The sequence below is a fragment of the Scylla paramamosain genome, chromosome 26 (assembly GCF_035594125.1).
Source record: "Scylla paramamosain isolate STU-SP2022 chromosome 26, ASM3559412v1, whole genome shotgun sequence".
Classification (NCBI taxonomy): domain Eukaryota; kingdom Metazoa; phylum Arthropoda; class Malacostraca; order Decapoda; family Portunidae; genus Scylla; species Scylla paramamosain.
In genome coordinates, this window is record NC_087176.1 from 6,114,753 (window position 1) to 6,130,000 (window position 15,248).

General features: G+C 37.7%; 1 protein-coding gene across 1 annotated transcript in view; it reads right to left on the bottom strand.

Moving 5' to 3' along the window:
* Positions 1-369: 369 nt before the first annotated feature.
* Positions 370-15,248, bottom strand: part of LOC135113505 (protein amalgam-like) — a 90,195-nt gene continuing 75,316 nt past the window's right edge. Inside the window, exon 8 of the mRNA XM_064028746.1 lies at positions 370-2,051. Within this exon, the coding sequence (XP_063884816.1) occupies positions 1,963-2,051 (89 nt within the window). The 3' untranslated portion in view covers positions 370-1,962. The remainder of the gene's footprint in view (positions 2,052-15,248) is intronic.

Here is a 15,248-nt window from a genome sequence, read left to right on the forward strand (position 1 = left end):
CTTTATTCCTGCCACATCTTTTGTTGTTCGTTTTATTAATGGTCGAGAGAGAGGGAGAGAGAGAGAGAGAGAGAGAGAGAGAGAGAGAGAGAGAGAGAGAGAGAGAGAGAGAGAGAGAGAGAGAGAGAGAGAGAGAGAGAGAGAGAGAGAGAGAGATTCTTGTTTTAAATTGTTTCCTTTCTCTTCGTGTGTGTGTGTGTGTGTGTGTGTGTGTGTGTGTGTGTGTGTGTGTGTGGCTGTGTGCATACAATTTAAAATAGTTTAGTCCATTTTACACACACACACACACACACACACACACACACACACACACACACACACACACACACACACACACACACACACACACACAGCTTCCTGCACGTTTTATCTTTAATTATCCAAGAGAGAGAGAGAGAGAGAGAGAGAGAGAGAGAGAGAGAGAGAGAGAGAGAGAGAGAGAGAGCCTGACTTCAATCACCTCAGAAGCCACAGAAAGAAGCTTCGAAAACCTCATTTGAAGCCTGAGTGAAACCGTATATTTCTGGGATCTTTTGACTCGTGGGGAATTTCTGGTGTCTTCCTCTTATTCCTGGTTGTCGTTTTCTTGTTTGCCTTGATTTTTCCGGGTTTAATATTTAGTTGTTTGATAGATTTTTTTTTTTCGTAAATGATCACTTTTTTTTATGGGTATTTAATTTATCTTTTCTCGTTCTTCCTCTTTCTTCGTTTTCCTATTTTTTCTTCAAGTTTGAGTTCTCGCGTGTGTTTTTTTTTTTTATGAAGGTTTTGTTTTTCAGTATATTTTCACTGCTTTTTTGTGGCTAGTTTCTCTTTTCATATACTTTTCTCAATAAAAAGAAAGCTTTCTTTAATGGTTTACTGCACAGGTCTTCTTTATTTACTTTCTCTTCGGTTCTCATTCTTTTTTTTGTATTATTCCAAGCTGCCACTATTTCCTTTCTATTTCTTTTCAGACTTGTTTCATTTCCTCTTTCTAAATTACACTCAGTTCCTTGTGGTTCCGAAATATCTTTTTTTTTTTTTAACATTTTTTTATTCCTCTATTTTATCCTCAATCTCGCCCTTTTTTCAGTGGTTCATAAACGTCACGATAAGTATATTCTATGAGGTTCCAGAAATATCACTCTTTGTCTAGCTTTTTCTTTTCTTTCCTTTTCTAAATCACTCCTTTCCTTTTTCTCTTCTTTCCTTTTCTTTCTTTCTGTATGTGGTTCTGAAGTCTTTATCTATCCTTCTTTCTTTTCTTTCTTTCTGTCTACTCTACTTTTTTTTTTTTATCTTAACACCCTCCAAATTACACCAGTTTTCTTTCTATCTGCCTTGTTTCCTTTCTTTATATCAACACTATCAGTATTTCATTCTACAAATCACCACTTTTTTCAATACCTGATAATATTCACGCCTCGTATTTCTGTCCCTCTGCGTCTGTGTGCCTCTAAAAGCTTCCATCCCTTCCTGTTGGCTTTTGTCTTGGCGCACCTATCCCGCATTTCTTCCTTTCTTTATCTAAACACTCTATCCTAATTTTCACCCACAAATCACGCAAGTTTTCTTAATAGCTATCAAGTACCTCGCCTCGTATTTCTGTCTCCCTGTGTCTTTGTGGCTCTTAAAATCGTGCAGCCTTCCTGTTGTCTTCTGTTTTGAGGCATCTATTCTTCTTTTCTCCCTTTCTTTTTAAAACTCCATCGCAATTTTCACCCCAAATCAAGCTAATTTTCTCAATATCTCACAAGTATCTCACAATTTCTGTCCCTCTGTTAGTGCCTCTTTTAGAATTCAGTGTTATGTCATTCACACCAGTTTTCTCAATACACCACAAGTACCACGCCTCGAATCTCTCCCGTTGTGCCTCTGTGCCTCTATAAGCTTGTGTCTTCTGTCCTCTATGCTGGCTTCTGTCTTGGCGCTGCTCCTCACTCCCTCTCCCTCGCTGGTGGCCGCCCCGTGTGGCTCCTACTAGAGGAATAGATGAGGCGCCCACAGCACACGGGCAAGCAGCGGTAGGAGGACCACTATGGCGTCCCTGGCTGGCTGTGACGCGGCGCCTGCAGGGAGGAAAGGCTGGTGTGAGAGAGGGCTGGTGGTGCGGGGAATGTTGATGGGTTGGTCTGGGCTTGGGTTTTTTGTCTGGGGGGGAGGGGGAGGGTTGTGGTGATGGTTGTTGTTGTTGTTGTTGTTGTTGTTGTTTTTGTTTTTGTTTTCATTATTGTCGTTTTATTTTTATTGTTATTGTTCTTACTACTACTACTACTACTACTACTACTACTACTACTACCACAACAATTTGATATTTCATAGGCAGATAATTATAATAATGAGATACATGTGTAAAATAAAACTAATGGTGATGATAACGGACACACACACACACACACACACACACACACACACACACACACACACACACACACACACACACACACACACACACACACACACACACACACACACACACACACACACACACACACACACCTTATACTCATGAAATTCCTCCTTCCCTTCCCTTTACGTTTTGAGGAAGTGGAAAAGGAAAAGGGTAACTCGAATGAAAATGCAGAATATTAATTTTTCTCCTCTAGGCTCGTTTTGAAAACTGTGTTATAGCGATCTTGTTTTCGTGGTAGAGGAGGAGGAGAAGGAGGAGGAAGATTAAGATTAGGAGAAGGAGAGAGAAGAGGAAGAGGAGGAGTCAAATTTTTTTCAACCTTTAAAGAGTAAAAGAAGACATGAAGATGTTTAGGTGAAGGAGTAGGAGCAGCAGCAGGAGCAGGAGGAGAAGCAGCAGCAGCAGCAGCAGCAGCAGAAGGAAGAGGAGGAGGAGGAGGAGCAGCAGCAGCAGTAGCAGTAGCAGGAGGAGGAGGAGGAACCGGAGAAGGAGAAGAAGAAGGAGAAGAAGGAGAAGGAGAATGAGGATAAAAAAAGGAGAAGAAGGAGAAGGAGAAAAAGAAGGAGAAGGAGAAGGAGAAGAAGGAGAAGAAGGAGGAGGAGGAGGAGGAGTTGATGGTGGTGGTGGAGGAAGAAGTAGAAGTGGAAGAAGAAAAAAAAAAGAATGAGAAAAAGAAGAAAAAGAAGAAAATCAGAAAAAAATAAGAAAAGAGCAAGAACAAAAAGAACAAGAACAAGAAGAAAAAATGAAAAAATAGTAATAACAATACTATGAATAATAATAATAAAAAGAGTAAGAATAATAATAAGAACGACAATAGAGATAAAAAAAGAAGAAAAGAAGAAAAAGAAGAAGTTACAGTCCCTTTCTCAACCTTCAAGAAGCAAAAAAAAAGAAACAATAAATAAATAAATAAAAGCCTTCTAGTTGTTAAAGAAAAAAAAAATCACCTTTCTGAGGACAAAGAGGACATTGACACATTAGAAAGGTGGGCGAGGGAGCGGGAGAAGAGGGAAGAGGGCGAAATGGTTGAGGAGGAGCGCTCTTGAAGGTGGAAGGGCGCCGTAAAGTGAACAGGTAAGGGGGAAAGTAATAGAGAACGTGAAGGTCATTTGTGGGGAGGGGAAGGTTGGGGGGAGGTGAGGAAGTTTGAGGTACGAAGAGAAGAGAGAGAGGGAAAGAGGAAAGAATTATTGGAAGGAGGAAAAAGTTTGGGGTACGATGGAGAGAGAAGGAAGGAAAGAAGAGCAGGAGAAAGAGAAAACGGGATGGAGAGAAAAGGAAGAAATGACTGGGATAAGGTAGTGAAATGAGTAAGGAAAGAAAGGACGGGATGATTGGAGGGAGAGAAGGAAAGAAGAAAAAATGAGGGAGGAAGGAATGATAGGAGGGAGAAACAGAAGGGAGGGACGAAAGGAAAGGAGGGAGAGAGAAAGAAGAAAGAAATGAGGGAGGGAGAAGAGGAAGGAATCATAGGAAGAGACAGAAGCAAGGAAAGACGGGATGGACGAAAGGAAGGAAGAAGGGAAAGAGAAGGGAGTGAGTGAAGGAGGAAGGAAGATAGGAATATAGAAAAAAAAAAAAGAAGCCGGACAGAGTGGAGAGGAGTGAAACAGTGGAAGGAAAGAAGAGAGGGAGGAAGGAAAGGAAGAAATGATCGTAGGGAAGAGGGAAGGGACGAAGGAAGATAGGGATACAAGAAGAGAGAGAGAAAAAAAAAAGCTGGAAGTTGTGAAGGGCGAAGCAGGAAGAATGTAAAGAAGAAATATGAAATGCATAGAGGAAATGCTGAGGAGAAAATGTCAATGAAAGGTGAGGGAAAGCTACGGAAGGAACTGAGAGGAGAAGTGAAGAAGAAAGAAGAGTACTTGTGAAATATAATGAGAGTGACAGAGAAATAACAAGAGAAAAGGTTAAAAAAAGAAACAAAATAATAAATAAAAAGGTCGCTGAATTATAATGAGAATAAGGCAAAAAAAAAAAAAGAAATCATGAGAAAAGGTTAAAAGGAGAGAAAATCAAAATAAATAAAGATATGAATGAAATATAATGAGAACAAGACAGAAAATCACGAGAAAAGGTACTGGGAAATATAATGAGAATAATACAGAAGCAAAAAAAAAGTACTAGTTAAAAATAATGAGAATAATAAAAAAAAAAAAAACCTAAGGAGTGAAGGGTTTGTGAGTGAGGCTCAGAATTAGGAAGGCTCTGAAGAAAAGAAAGAACAGAGCATAGATTCACGAGAGGTAAGAGTAGGAAAGGTTTAAATTGGAGACGAAGAAAACACGCTAAAGAACAAGGCATAAATATCATAAAGGGTGAGAGTTTTGTAGATGTGAGGGTCAGCGTTAGTGAGATTCTGAAATAAAGAGCTTAATTACATAGGCTCTTGAGAGGGTAGAGTAGTGAAATTTGAGTTAAAGATGAACAGAACACATATTAAAGAACAAGGCGGAGGTAGCATAAGAAGTGAGAGTTTGTGGGGTATCCAGCTTAGAAGTAGGTTAGGAGGGTTCTGCAGTAAAGGAGAATACATAATATAGATTCTTTGGAGGTTAGAGAAGTGAGGTTTAAATAAGAGACGAAGGGAACACACATATTAAAGAACAGGGCAGAGGTATCATAAGGAGTGAGAGTTTGTGGGGTATCAAGCTTAGAAATAGGAGGGTTCTGCAGTAATGGAGAATACATAACTTAGATTCTTCGGAGGTTAGAGAAGTGAGGTTTAAATAAGAGACGAAGGGAACACAAATTAAGGAATGAGGCATAAAATTTATAAGGAACGGTAATTTTGAGAGAGCGAGGCTTAGAAATGGGTTAGTAAGGCTTTGAAGTAAAAGAACATGCATGACATAATTCTTGAGGTGGGAGGAGAAGGAAAGTGTAAATGAGAATGGAAGAAAATCATAAGAAGTGAAGGTTTTTGCAGATGTGAGGCTCAAAATTAAGAAGATTCTGAAGAAAAGAACATAAATAGCATAGGTTCTTAGGGGGAAGAGATGCGGAAGGAAACCGTAGGGAATGAATGTTTGATAAAGTTACGAAGGTTCTGAAATAAAACGGGGAGGTGAAGAGAAATTAGGCTTAACCCTTTATCTGCTATTTAACATGTTCCCCTGATCACAAACTCCTCTAAAGCATGTATTACTTATTCTACAGCCACCTCTGAGTATAACACCGGCTGGACATTGGATAACCTACTCTTTTCATCCCCTATTCTACTTGTAAATGCTGTAAAAGACTCTATACAATGCCTTTAGTGTTGTGAGACAATGATAACCTTCTCTTTTCATCCCCTTTTCTTATAGATGCTGTAAGACTCTATACAATGCCTTTAGTGTTACTCCTTATCGCAGGGACAGAGTTAAATAAGAGTGGAAAATCATGAGGAGTGAACGTTTGAGAGTAAAGGGCATCCATATTAGTTGTCTGGGGGATAACAGAGGGAAAGTTTAATTGAGAGTGGAAGCGAATACATGTTCAGTGCACTCAAGTTAGACGCAAAGCATAATACTGGACGTAATTTGTTTGTTGTTCCTTATGCATAATTTAATGACGTGTTTTCCTTTCTTGCAGTGAAAGTGTGGGGGGGAGGGAGGTATTGGTATTGGTGAAGTGGTAAAGCTATTATGGCTGTTGTTGTTGTTGTTGTTGTTGTTGTTGTTGTTGTTGTTGTTGTTGTTCGTCGTGCTGCTGCTACTACTACTACTACTACTACTACTACTACTACTACTACTACTACTACTACTACTATGGCTACTGCTGGTGCTCCTGTTGTTAGTCGTCCTATTCTTGCTGCTACTATAATTGTAATGGTGGTGGTGGTGGTTGGGGGTAGCAGTAGTTGCAGTAGTAGTAATAGCTATAGGACAAAACGTAAATATTAATAATGATACTAGTAAGTGTGATAATGATGATAATGACTAAAATTATAATAATAAGAAAAATAAGAACAATGATAAGAAGAACAAGAACAATATCAACAACTCTTCAGCAACAGCAACAACAGCAACAACAACAAATACCACCACCACCACCACCACCACCACCACCACCACCACCACCACCACCACCACCACCACTACCACCAGCAAAAGCAATAACAAAACATTCACCAATACATTCACTCAAATACCTGAACCGAACATTTAAACATTCCCTCGTGCTTTGGGTGAATAGTTGAGGTGCCACGGGGGAGAAATGGGGGGATGGCGTGCCCTCACTCACTTCCCACCCCCCCTATAGGCCCCCATTCCCTTAAGCTCCTCCCCCCTCAGTAGCAGGAAGGCCCCAGGTGACCCCAACAGGAGAAATGGATGTCTAGTGGAGCTTAAAATGATCTTTCTCAGGTATTCATTTTTCCCATTGGTGAATTGAAGGTAGCGCTTCTTTTTTTCTCTTCTTTTTCCTCCTTTTTCTTCTTCCTGTTCTTCCTTCTCTTCTTCCTTCTTTCTCTTTTTGTCTTTCTCCTTTTCCTTCTTTCTTTCGTCCTCCTCCTCCTCCTCCTCCTCCTCCTCCTCCTCCTCCTCCTCCTCCTCCTCCTCCTCCTCCTCCTCCTCCTTTTCCTCTTTTTTCTTCTTCCTCCTCATCAAATCTCTTCTTCTTCCTTCTCCTTCTTTCTTTTTGTTCTTATTCTTCCTCCTCCTTTCTTATCTTCTTTCTCCATATCATATCTCTTCTTCCTCCTTTCCCTCCTCTCCTTTCTTCTTTTCTTTTTCCTCTTTCTCCCTTCTTTTCTCCTTTTCCTATTTTTCCTCCTTATTTCGTTTCTTCTCTTGTCGTTTTTCTTCATCATGTATGTTCTCCTCCTCCTCCTCCTCCTCCTCCTCCTCCTCCTCCTCCTCCTCCTCCTTTATCTCCGAGACACAGATTACTCTTAAGGGAAACATCACAAGTATTACCATGAAATGTGTGTGTGTGTGTGTGTGTGTGTGTGTGTGTGTGTGTGTGTGTGTGTGTGTGTGTGTGTGTGTGTGTGTGTGTATTTTACTGCGGCATGCAACAATTCACAGCACTAAAAGCAATGCATGGTTTCTTTTTAAGCATCTACGAGAAAAAAGGGAATAAAAAAGAACATGTTTTGCAGTTTTTAGGCAGTGCAATGTTTGGAGGAGGCTGTAGAACCAGAGAATATGTCTTAGAGTGGTTACTAATTAAGGAAAGATGTGTCAAATAACAGTAAAAAAGGTTAAGAGACTGTTTTAAGTATGTATCGAACTCAAAACACACTTAAACATTTCTCTGTCACGTTAGACTTAAGCTTACACCAACTTATTTTTGTATTTTCGAGAGGCGCCGAGAAAAGCTTTTATAAATTAAGACTCTGTAGGAATTGAAAGACTGGGAGAGTGGGAGAGTGGGTCGCGCGGAGTGGCTTAAAACTTTCCTATTCTTTTCGTTTCTCTTCTCAGTTTTTTCCTGTGTGCGATTTCTTCGGTTCGGTTTTGGGGAAAGTTTCGGGACGGCTTCCCCCGCTTGTTTGAGTTTGTCTAAAGTATTACTGGTGTTGCTGAGGGGGAGGCGGTCCCGGGGGGCGGCGCACAAACACTAAGGGTGACCCGGTGGCCTCTTTCCCCACAGCGCCCCTCACTGTTTTCCTTCACTTTTTTCGATTTTTCATTGTCTTTTTATAATTTTTCTGACCTTTCCGTTCTGTTCCTCTTTTCTCTCTCTCTCTCTCTCTCTCTCTCTCTCTCTCTCTCTCTCTCTCTCTCTCTCTCTCTCTCTCTCTCTCTCTCTCTCTCTCTCTCTCTCTCTCATTTGTCTCACCTATTTTACTTTTCTTCAATTTTCTGACCTTTCTAATCTTTTCTCCTCAAATTTTGTATTTTTTTTAATCTTCAATTTTTCCTTTCTTTTTTTTCGCCTTTCATTTTTTTCAGGTTTTCTAATATTTTCCCTCACTTTTCTGTATTTTTCTTTTCCTTTTTATCATTTTGCTGACCTTTCCAATTTTTTCCTCTCAAATTTTGTAGCCTTTCCAATCTTTTGAATTTTTCCTTTCTTTTCTATCCTATATTTTTCTTATCTTTCAATTTTTTTTTTTAGATTTTTTATTTTTTCCAACATTATTCCGACTTTTCCAATCTTTTCCTCTTTGCTCTCTCATTTTGTCTTTTTTCTATTTTACTTTTTCCTCACTTTCCTAACCTTTGTAATATTTTCCCCTCAAATTTTGTAGCTTTTCCAATCTCTTCTTTTTTAACCTTTCTCTCTTTTCTTTCTAATCTTTATCAAACTTTTGTGGGTTTTTAATTTTCTTCCTACCATTTTCCGACCCTTCAGTCTTTTCCTCTTTGCTCTATCATTTTCTCTCCTATTTTACGTTTTACTAGCTTTTCTTTAGTCTTTCCAATCTTTTCTCTCATTCTTCGACTTTTCAATCTTTCCAATTTTCCAATATTTTCTTTCTTAACTTTTCTAATCTTTTCTTCTCACTTTTCCCAGCCGTTTTAATTATTTTCTAATCTTGATTTTTCTACCCTTTCCAATATTTTTGTTCTTGCTTTTACAATCTTTCTAATCTTTGAAATTTTCCTTCTTAACCTTTCCAATCTTTTTTGCCTTGCTTACTTTACCTTTTTTCCCTCGCTTTTCCTTTCTTTTCAGGCCATTTCAGTATTTTCTTGGCTTTTCTAGACTTTTCAGTTTGACTTTCTTCTATTTTACTTTTCTCTTATTTTTTCCATAATAAACATATATATATATATATATTTTTAAAGTTTTTATATGTATTCTATTTTCTATTTCCAATTTTTTTGCTATTATTCTAGCCCTTTTCCTCTAACTTTCCCATATTTTCCCTTCTTTTCCCTCCGTTTTCCTTCGTTTCCTTCTTTCCCCCTTGATCTTACTCCAAAGCCTTTACTCTCTCATTATTTCCCCTTGCTTCCCCTTCCCTCTTCCTCGCATTCTTCACCTAACTCTTCCTCTTCCTCTTCCTCTCTCTCGTTCCCTCGTCCCATCACTTTCCTCTTTATCTTCATTCTTATTTTCTCTCTGGCTTTATTCTTTGTTTTTTCTTACTTCTCTCACTCTCCCCTCTCTCACTATTCCTCTATCACTCTCCCCTCACTTATCCTCTCCCAACTCTCCCTTTCCCCTCGACCCACTCACCACCTAGCGTCCCTCACTTTCCAATGAGTGTCTGTCCCTCCCTCCCTCCCTTCCTCCCTCCCACCCATAGTAGCTTTCCATAATATTGTTGAAGGAGGAAGGAAGTATGGAGGGAGAAAGAAATATATGGTAAAAGGCTGATGATTTATGTTGTATTACTTGACGTTGGTGTGAGAGAGGGAGGGGTGGAGTGAAGGAGGTGGAGTAGGGGGTGGAGTAAAGTGGAGTAAGGATGATCTATGTGGCGGTAAATAGGTATGGCGAGTGATTGGAGTGGGATGGTGGAATGGTGTTTTTTTCTTTTTTTTCTTCTTTTTTTCTCTTTTTCTTTTTTCTTTTTTTTCTTTTCTTCTTTTTTCTTCTTTTTTTCTTTTTCTATTGTCTTTTTTCCTTGCTTTCCTTTCTTCGTTTTCTGTCTTTCTTTCCTTCTCTTTATCCTTTATTCCTCTGTTTATCTTTATTGTTTTTTTTTCTCTTGTGTCTCTTTCTTACTTTCTGCCTATCTGTGTCTTTCGTTCGTAATTTCTTTTTCTTTTTTTCTTTTTCTTTCTTTTGTTTGTTTGTTTGTTCGTTTGTTTCTTTGTATGTATGTATGTATGTATGTATGTATGTATGTATGTATGTTTGTTTGTTTGTTTATAATTTAGTTTCTCCCTTTCTGTCATTTAATTTTTTCTTTCATTCATCCATTCTCTTTTTTTTTCTTTCTTTCTTTCTTTCCTTTCATATTGTATTTCTTTTCCCTTTATGTCTTTTCTTTCTATTAATGTTTCTTTTCCCTTTCTATCAGTTTTTCTTTTCTTTATTTCTTTTCTTTTATTTTGTATTTCTTTTCCCTTTTTGTCTGTCTGTCTGTCTTCCATTCATTCATTCTTTCTTTCTTTCTTTCTTTCTTTCTTTCTTTCTTTCTTTCTTTCTTTCTTTTTTCTTTCTTTTCCTTGTTTCCTTTTTAAAACTCCGATATTCTGAACTCTTTTCTAGTTATTTTCTGGGGACGTGTGGAAAGTAAGTCATTTTTATTTTTTTTTTCATTTGGTGCAGGGTGGGAAGGAGAGCATTGAAACGTTTTATTATTTTTTTTATTTCACTGTTTTTATTTCTATTTTATTCTGTTTTTTTTTTTTTTCCCGGCGGACCCCCCTTATGCATAAAAGGATTGTTATTTTTTTTCCTCGTCCTCTTTTTCTTCCTTCGCACGAAAAGAAAAAGAGAAAAATAATTGGTCTTATATGGAGTGTTTTTTTTTTTTTTTTCCATCGCCACCCTTTTTCGCGTCCCTCTCCTGCCCATTTTCTTTCTTTTTACTTATTCATTTTTCTTACATATTTGAATCTCCACTTAGATATTGCTAGTTTTGCTCTTTCTTTTCTGTCCATTTTCTTTCTTTTTCTTTCTTTCTTTTTTTTTTTCTTCTTCTTCTTCTTCTTCTTCTTCTTCTTCTTCTTCTTCTTCTTCTTCTTCTTCTTCTTCTTCTTCTTCTTCTTCTTATTATTATTATTATTATTATTATTATTATTATTATTATTATTATTATTATTTTATTTTTTTTACATACTCGTATTTCATCTTCCACACTCAGGAATTCCTAGTTACGCTATTAATACGATACAGTTTTGCATTTTGATGACGTCACGATATATTGCGATACATCACCATACATTACTATATATGAACTTACATGAAGCACAAGTAAAAACAACAATAATAATAACATCAGTAACTTCACAATACATTAACACATTCCCTGTAGCGCAACCGGACCAACACTGCTGCCTCGTGACTAAGAAAATTAATAAAAATGAACGTTATACCCTTGCGTAACACCTTCCTTTCATCACAAACCACTCAACATATTTGTCTCCCACCGGCACCTCTCAATATCATATAAACACATACTGGAAACCTCTCTTCTTTCCTCTTCGTTCATGTAGGTAACTGGAAAAATCTTGCAATATCGTTTTTTTTTTTTTTTTTTTTTTTTTACAGCTAATTTTGAACATATAAGCTACAACACTAGAAAGTCCTTTTACTTTCTCTTTCCTCTCCTGTTAGGCACTTGTAAAAAATGTAATATCTTTTCACTCTACAGCCATCTCTCAATGCTGTATATGGTACACACTGCAAAACTATTTTATTTCCATCTTTTTTTTTTATTTTTTTTATCTGTTGGAGTTTGTAATAATGTTATATTGTGCACCTATACACTGGAAAGTTGTCTTATTCCCGCTGTTCATTGCTGAGGTGCTGGACAATGCATACTTGAAGCGTAATAAGCGTAACAATGGAAAGATCTTTTATTCCCTTTGTGTTATTTTTTTTTCCTGCACGTGGTCGGAAAGTTTTGCATTGTGTCTGTAGTGGTGTGAATATCTGGATATCACAGTGTAAGTTTAATCCTTCCCCTCATCTCTATTGCATCATCTGTACGTTAGAAATGTTATAAGCTTAACACTAGAAAGCTCTTTTATTTCCAGGTTTCTTTGCTACATTGCTGGAAAAGTTGCATTTTTTCTCTGGCATTGTGATTTGCTGGATATGACAATGGAAGGACAAAGCATGAGTTTAATCCGTCTCCTTACCTCTAATTCGTCATCTGCACTTAAAAACTATAAACTCAACAAAGCTCTTTTATTCCCTCTTTCCTTTCCTGCAGTGCTTGGAAAAGTCGTATTATTTCTCTAGTGATGTGAGTTGCTGGGAATCGCGGTGAAAACATTGTATCATCCTTCCGTGGAACTCATCTCTTACCCATCAAGTAAAACAAATGAATAACGAAATACACCAAAATACATGAACACCTTAAAACGCTGGACAGAAATCAGATTGAGGGATGTTGGCTGGTGGAGGAAGGGAGGGACTGGACTGGGAGAGGGAAGGAAGGAGGGAAATATGGAGAAAGGGGAAGAGGAATGATATATGACTTTGACCGGCGGATGGCAGGAAGGAGGTATGGTTCGGGGGAAGGAGGGAGGGAGGGAAGGAAGGAGTGAAGAACGGGAAAAAGAGGGAAGAAAAGAAGGAGAGTTTGAAATTGAGGGGTACAGAAAGGATAAAATGAGAAGGACGGAAGAAGGAGGGATGAATGAGAGAGAGAAATAGGAGTAAGGAAGGAAAAAGGTAAAACGGAGAAGAAATATAGAAAAGTAAGAGAAAAAGAATGACTGACGAAAGATCAGTAGAATATCGACAGAAAGGCAACAGAATAATAAAGAAAAGAAACTACAAGAGAAAGGGAATGATAAAATAAATAACAGAAGAATGTAGAGAAAAGGAAGGATAACAGAAAAAAATAAGGGAAAATAGAAGAAGGAGAGAGTGACAAAAAAAAAAAAATTAGGCAAGAGGAAGAAGAATGACAAAAAAAAGAAAAACACAAACGAAAGAATAACAGGCAAAAAAAAAACAAGAATATAGACAGAAAGAACAAGAATGAAGAAAATAAATAAACTACGAGGGAAAGAATGGCATACAAAAGAGAAGAAAATTGACAGGAAAAAAAGAAGAGGAGGAGGAATGACAAAAAAAAAAAAAAAACGAAGGAAAATGCAAGAGAAAAGATGACTGGCGAAAGAACACAATGACATAAACGAGATAAAGAGCAGAGTGGAGAAGCGGAAGAAGGAGGAAGAAGGAAGGGAAAGGATGACGGAGGAGGAGGATGAGGGAGTAAGTAAGGGCATGTCAAACTAAATCCCTGACGCGGCGGGACCAGACGAGGCGGCACCGAAGTTTGCGACGCGCCCCGATAGATGGCGGGCCAGGCGGGGCAGCGGCGGAGAGTAAGCCAAGTAGAAATGACGACAATAACTCCTGACGCTGCTGTTAAGATGCCAAAAAAAAAAAAAAAAGACAAAGGGACGTAGAGTTGAGAGCTTATTGTGTAAAATGGCCTTACTTTGGTGTGTTATTTATTTGAGTAGAGGAATGTAAGACTCGGAAACCTAACCAAGTGAAAGTGAATCCTCCAAATAACTCCTGCTGTTACGATGAAAAAAAAAAAAAAAATAGGACGAAGAGAGACCAAGATTGTGGATGATGGTGTTAATTTGGTGCACTTTCAGTTTGAGTAGAATGAAAAAAGACGCAGAAATTAAACCAAAGGGAAATGATCGGGAAATAAGTAACGCTGCTGCTACGTCAGAAGAAAAGAAGAAAAAAAAAGAGCTTAAGATTGTGAAGGGTGGTTGTGGATTATCAATTTAAGAAGAGGAACAGAATAAGCTCAAAAACGAAGCCAAGAAAAAAAAATGACTGGAAAATAACTGATGGTGGTGTTACGATGCCAGTGAAGATGAAGCACAGAGACCAAGACTGTGGAGAGCGGTGTTAATACGGTGCGTTGTCACTTTGAATAGAATGGAATAGACGCAGAAACGAAGCCAAGGAGAAATGACTGGAAAATAATTCGTGAGAAAGGCGCATAGATATCAAGGCCTACTGTGGAAAATGGTGTTAATACGGTGCATTGTTGATTTGAAGACAAAGGAATATAGAAATCTAGGTTGTTTCTGTCAAAAAAATATATTACTGTGGTACGTTATTAATGTAATGATGAAGAATAGAAAAATCTAGACTATTAATGTGTAAAATAATATTAATATGTGCATTATTAATTTGAGTGGCTGATGAAAGGAATATACTCAGTTGTCAGGCTGTTAGAATCAATATGGAGATTTAGAAGATTACATGAATTTATGGATGGTGACGATAGATAGATACAGGTAGATATGTTGTGTGAAGTATTGTGTATATTGTGCAAAATGCTGGCAATATTGTGCATTATCAATTTGACCAGGTGAATGTCACAGACTCTGGTGTCATGTTGGTAGTGCCAGTGGGGAGTTTTAGGAGATCAGATAAATTTATGGATATGAATGATGGGTGGAGACAGATCGGTGTGTTTAATTATATGGACTGTCACGTGTAGGTCTGATGGCTTCTTGCAGCTTCCCTTACTTTCCTACTGTATGTTCTGAATGTTAGGTTGAATCACGAGTACATAACTGCGTCTGTACTATCTTTTATAAGCAGTGTGTTATTTTGAGCTGAGGCGCGTGAAACAGAATGTGGCACTGCAGAGTTATTAGGCAAAGTGGCAGCAGTGTAATGCAGTAATGTAATGCTGGATTATCAACTTATCGCTTCGTACACCTCCAGAATTGGATTAGCAAGCGTAACACGTTTTTTCTCTCACTGATTTGTCATTCTTGTAGATAATGTTTGTGCGTGTTTTGAGGACTGGATTTGCAAGACTCGAAATACATTTTTTCTTTACATTTTCTCTTAATTTAGATTCTTGTCTATGCTTTTTTTATTCTTATTTTTCACGCTATAGGTTTCCGGCAGGGGATGTTTTTTTTTCAGTTGGACTTCTGAGACTATAAACATTTTCAGTGTTATTTTTACTCTATTTTTTTTCCCCTTACTTCATGCTATTTATAATTAGATCTGGCTGACTCAATTATTTTTTACTTGCTTTGTCTTTTTTTTTTTTTTTCCAACCCTCTGACTTAATGTTTCCAGAATTGTATTTGCCTGACTGTTAACACATCACTGGTTCATTGTTACCTTATTTTTTCCACTCTTGTTAACTCGTCCCTTTTTTCTTTCTTTGTTTAGTTTTCTTCATTGTTAATTCATTTTCTTTTTAGTACATTGCTTATTTGTTTTATTTTTTTACTGATGCATTGCTGTTTATTTTGTTGGTCAGTCTGTTACTCTTGGTAAAGCTTAA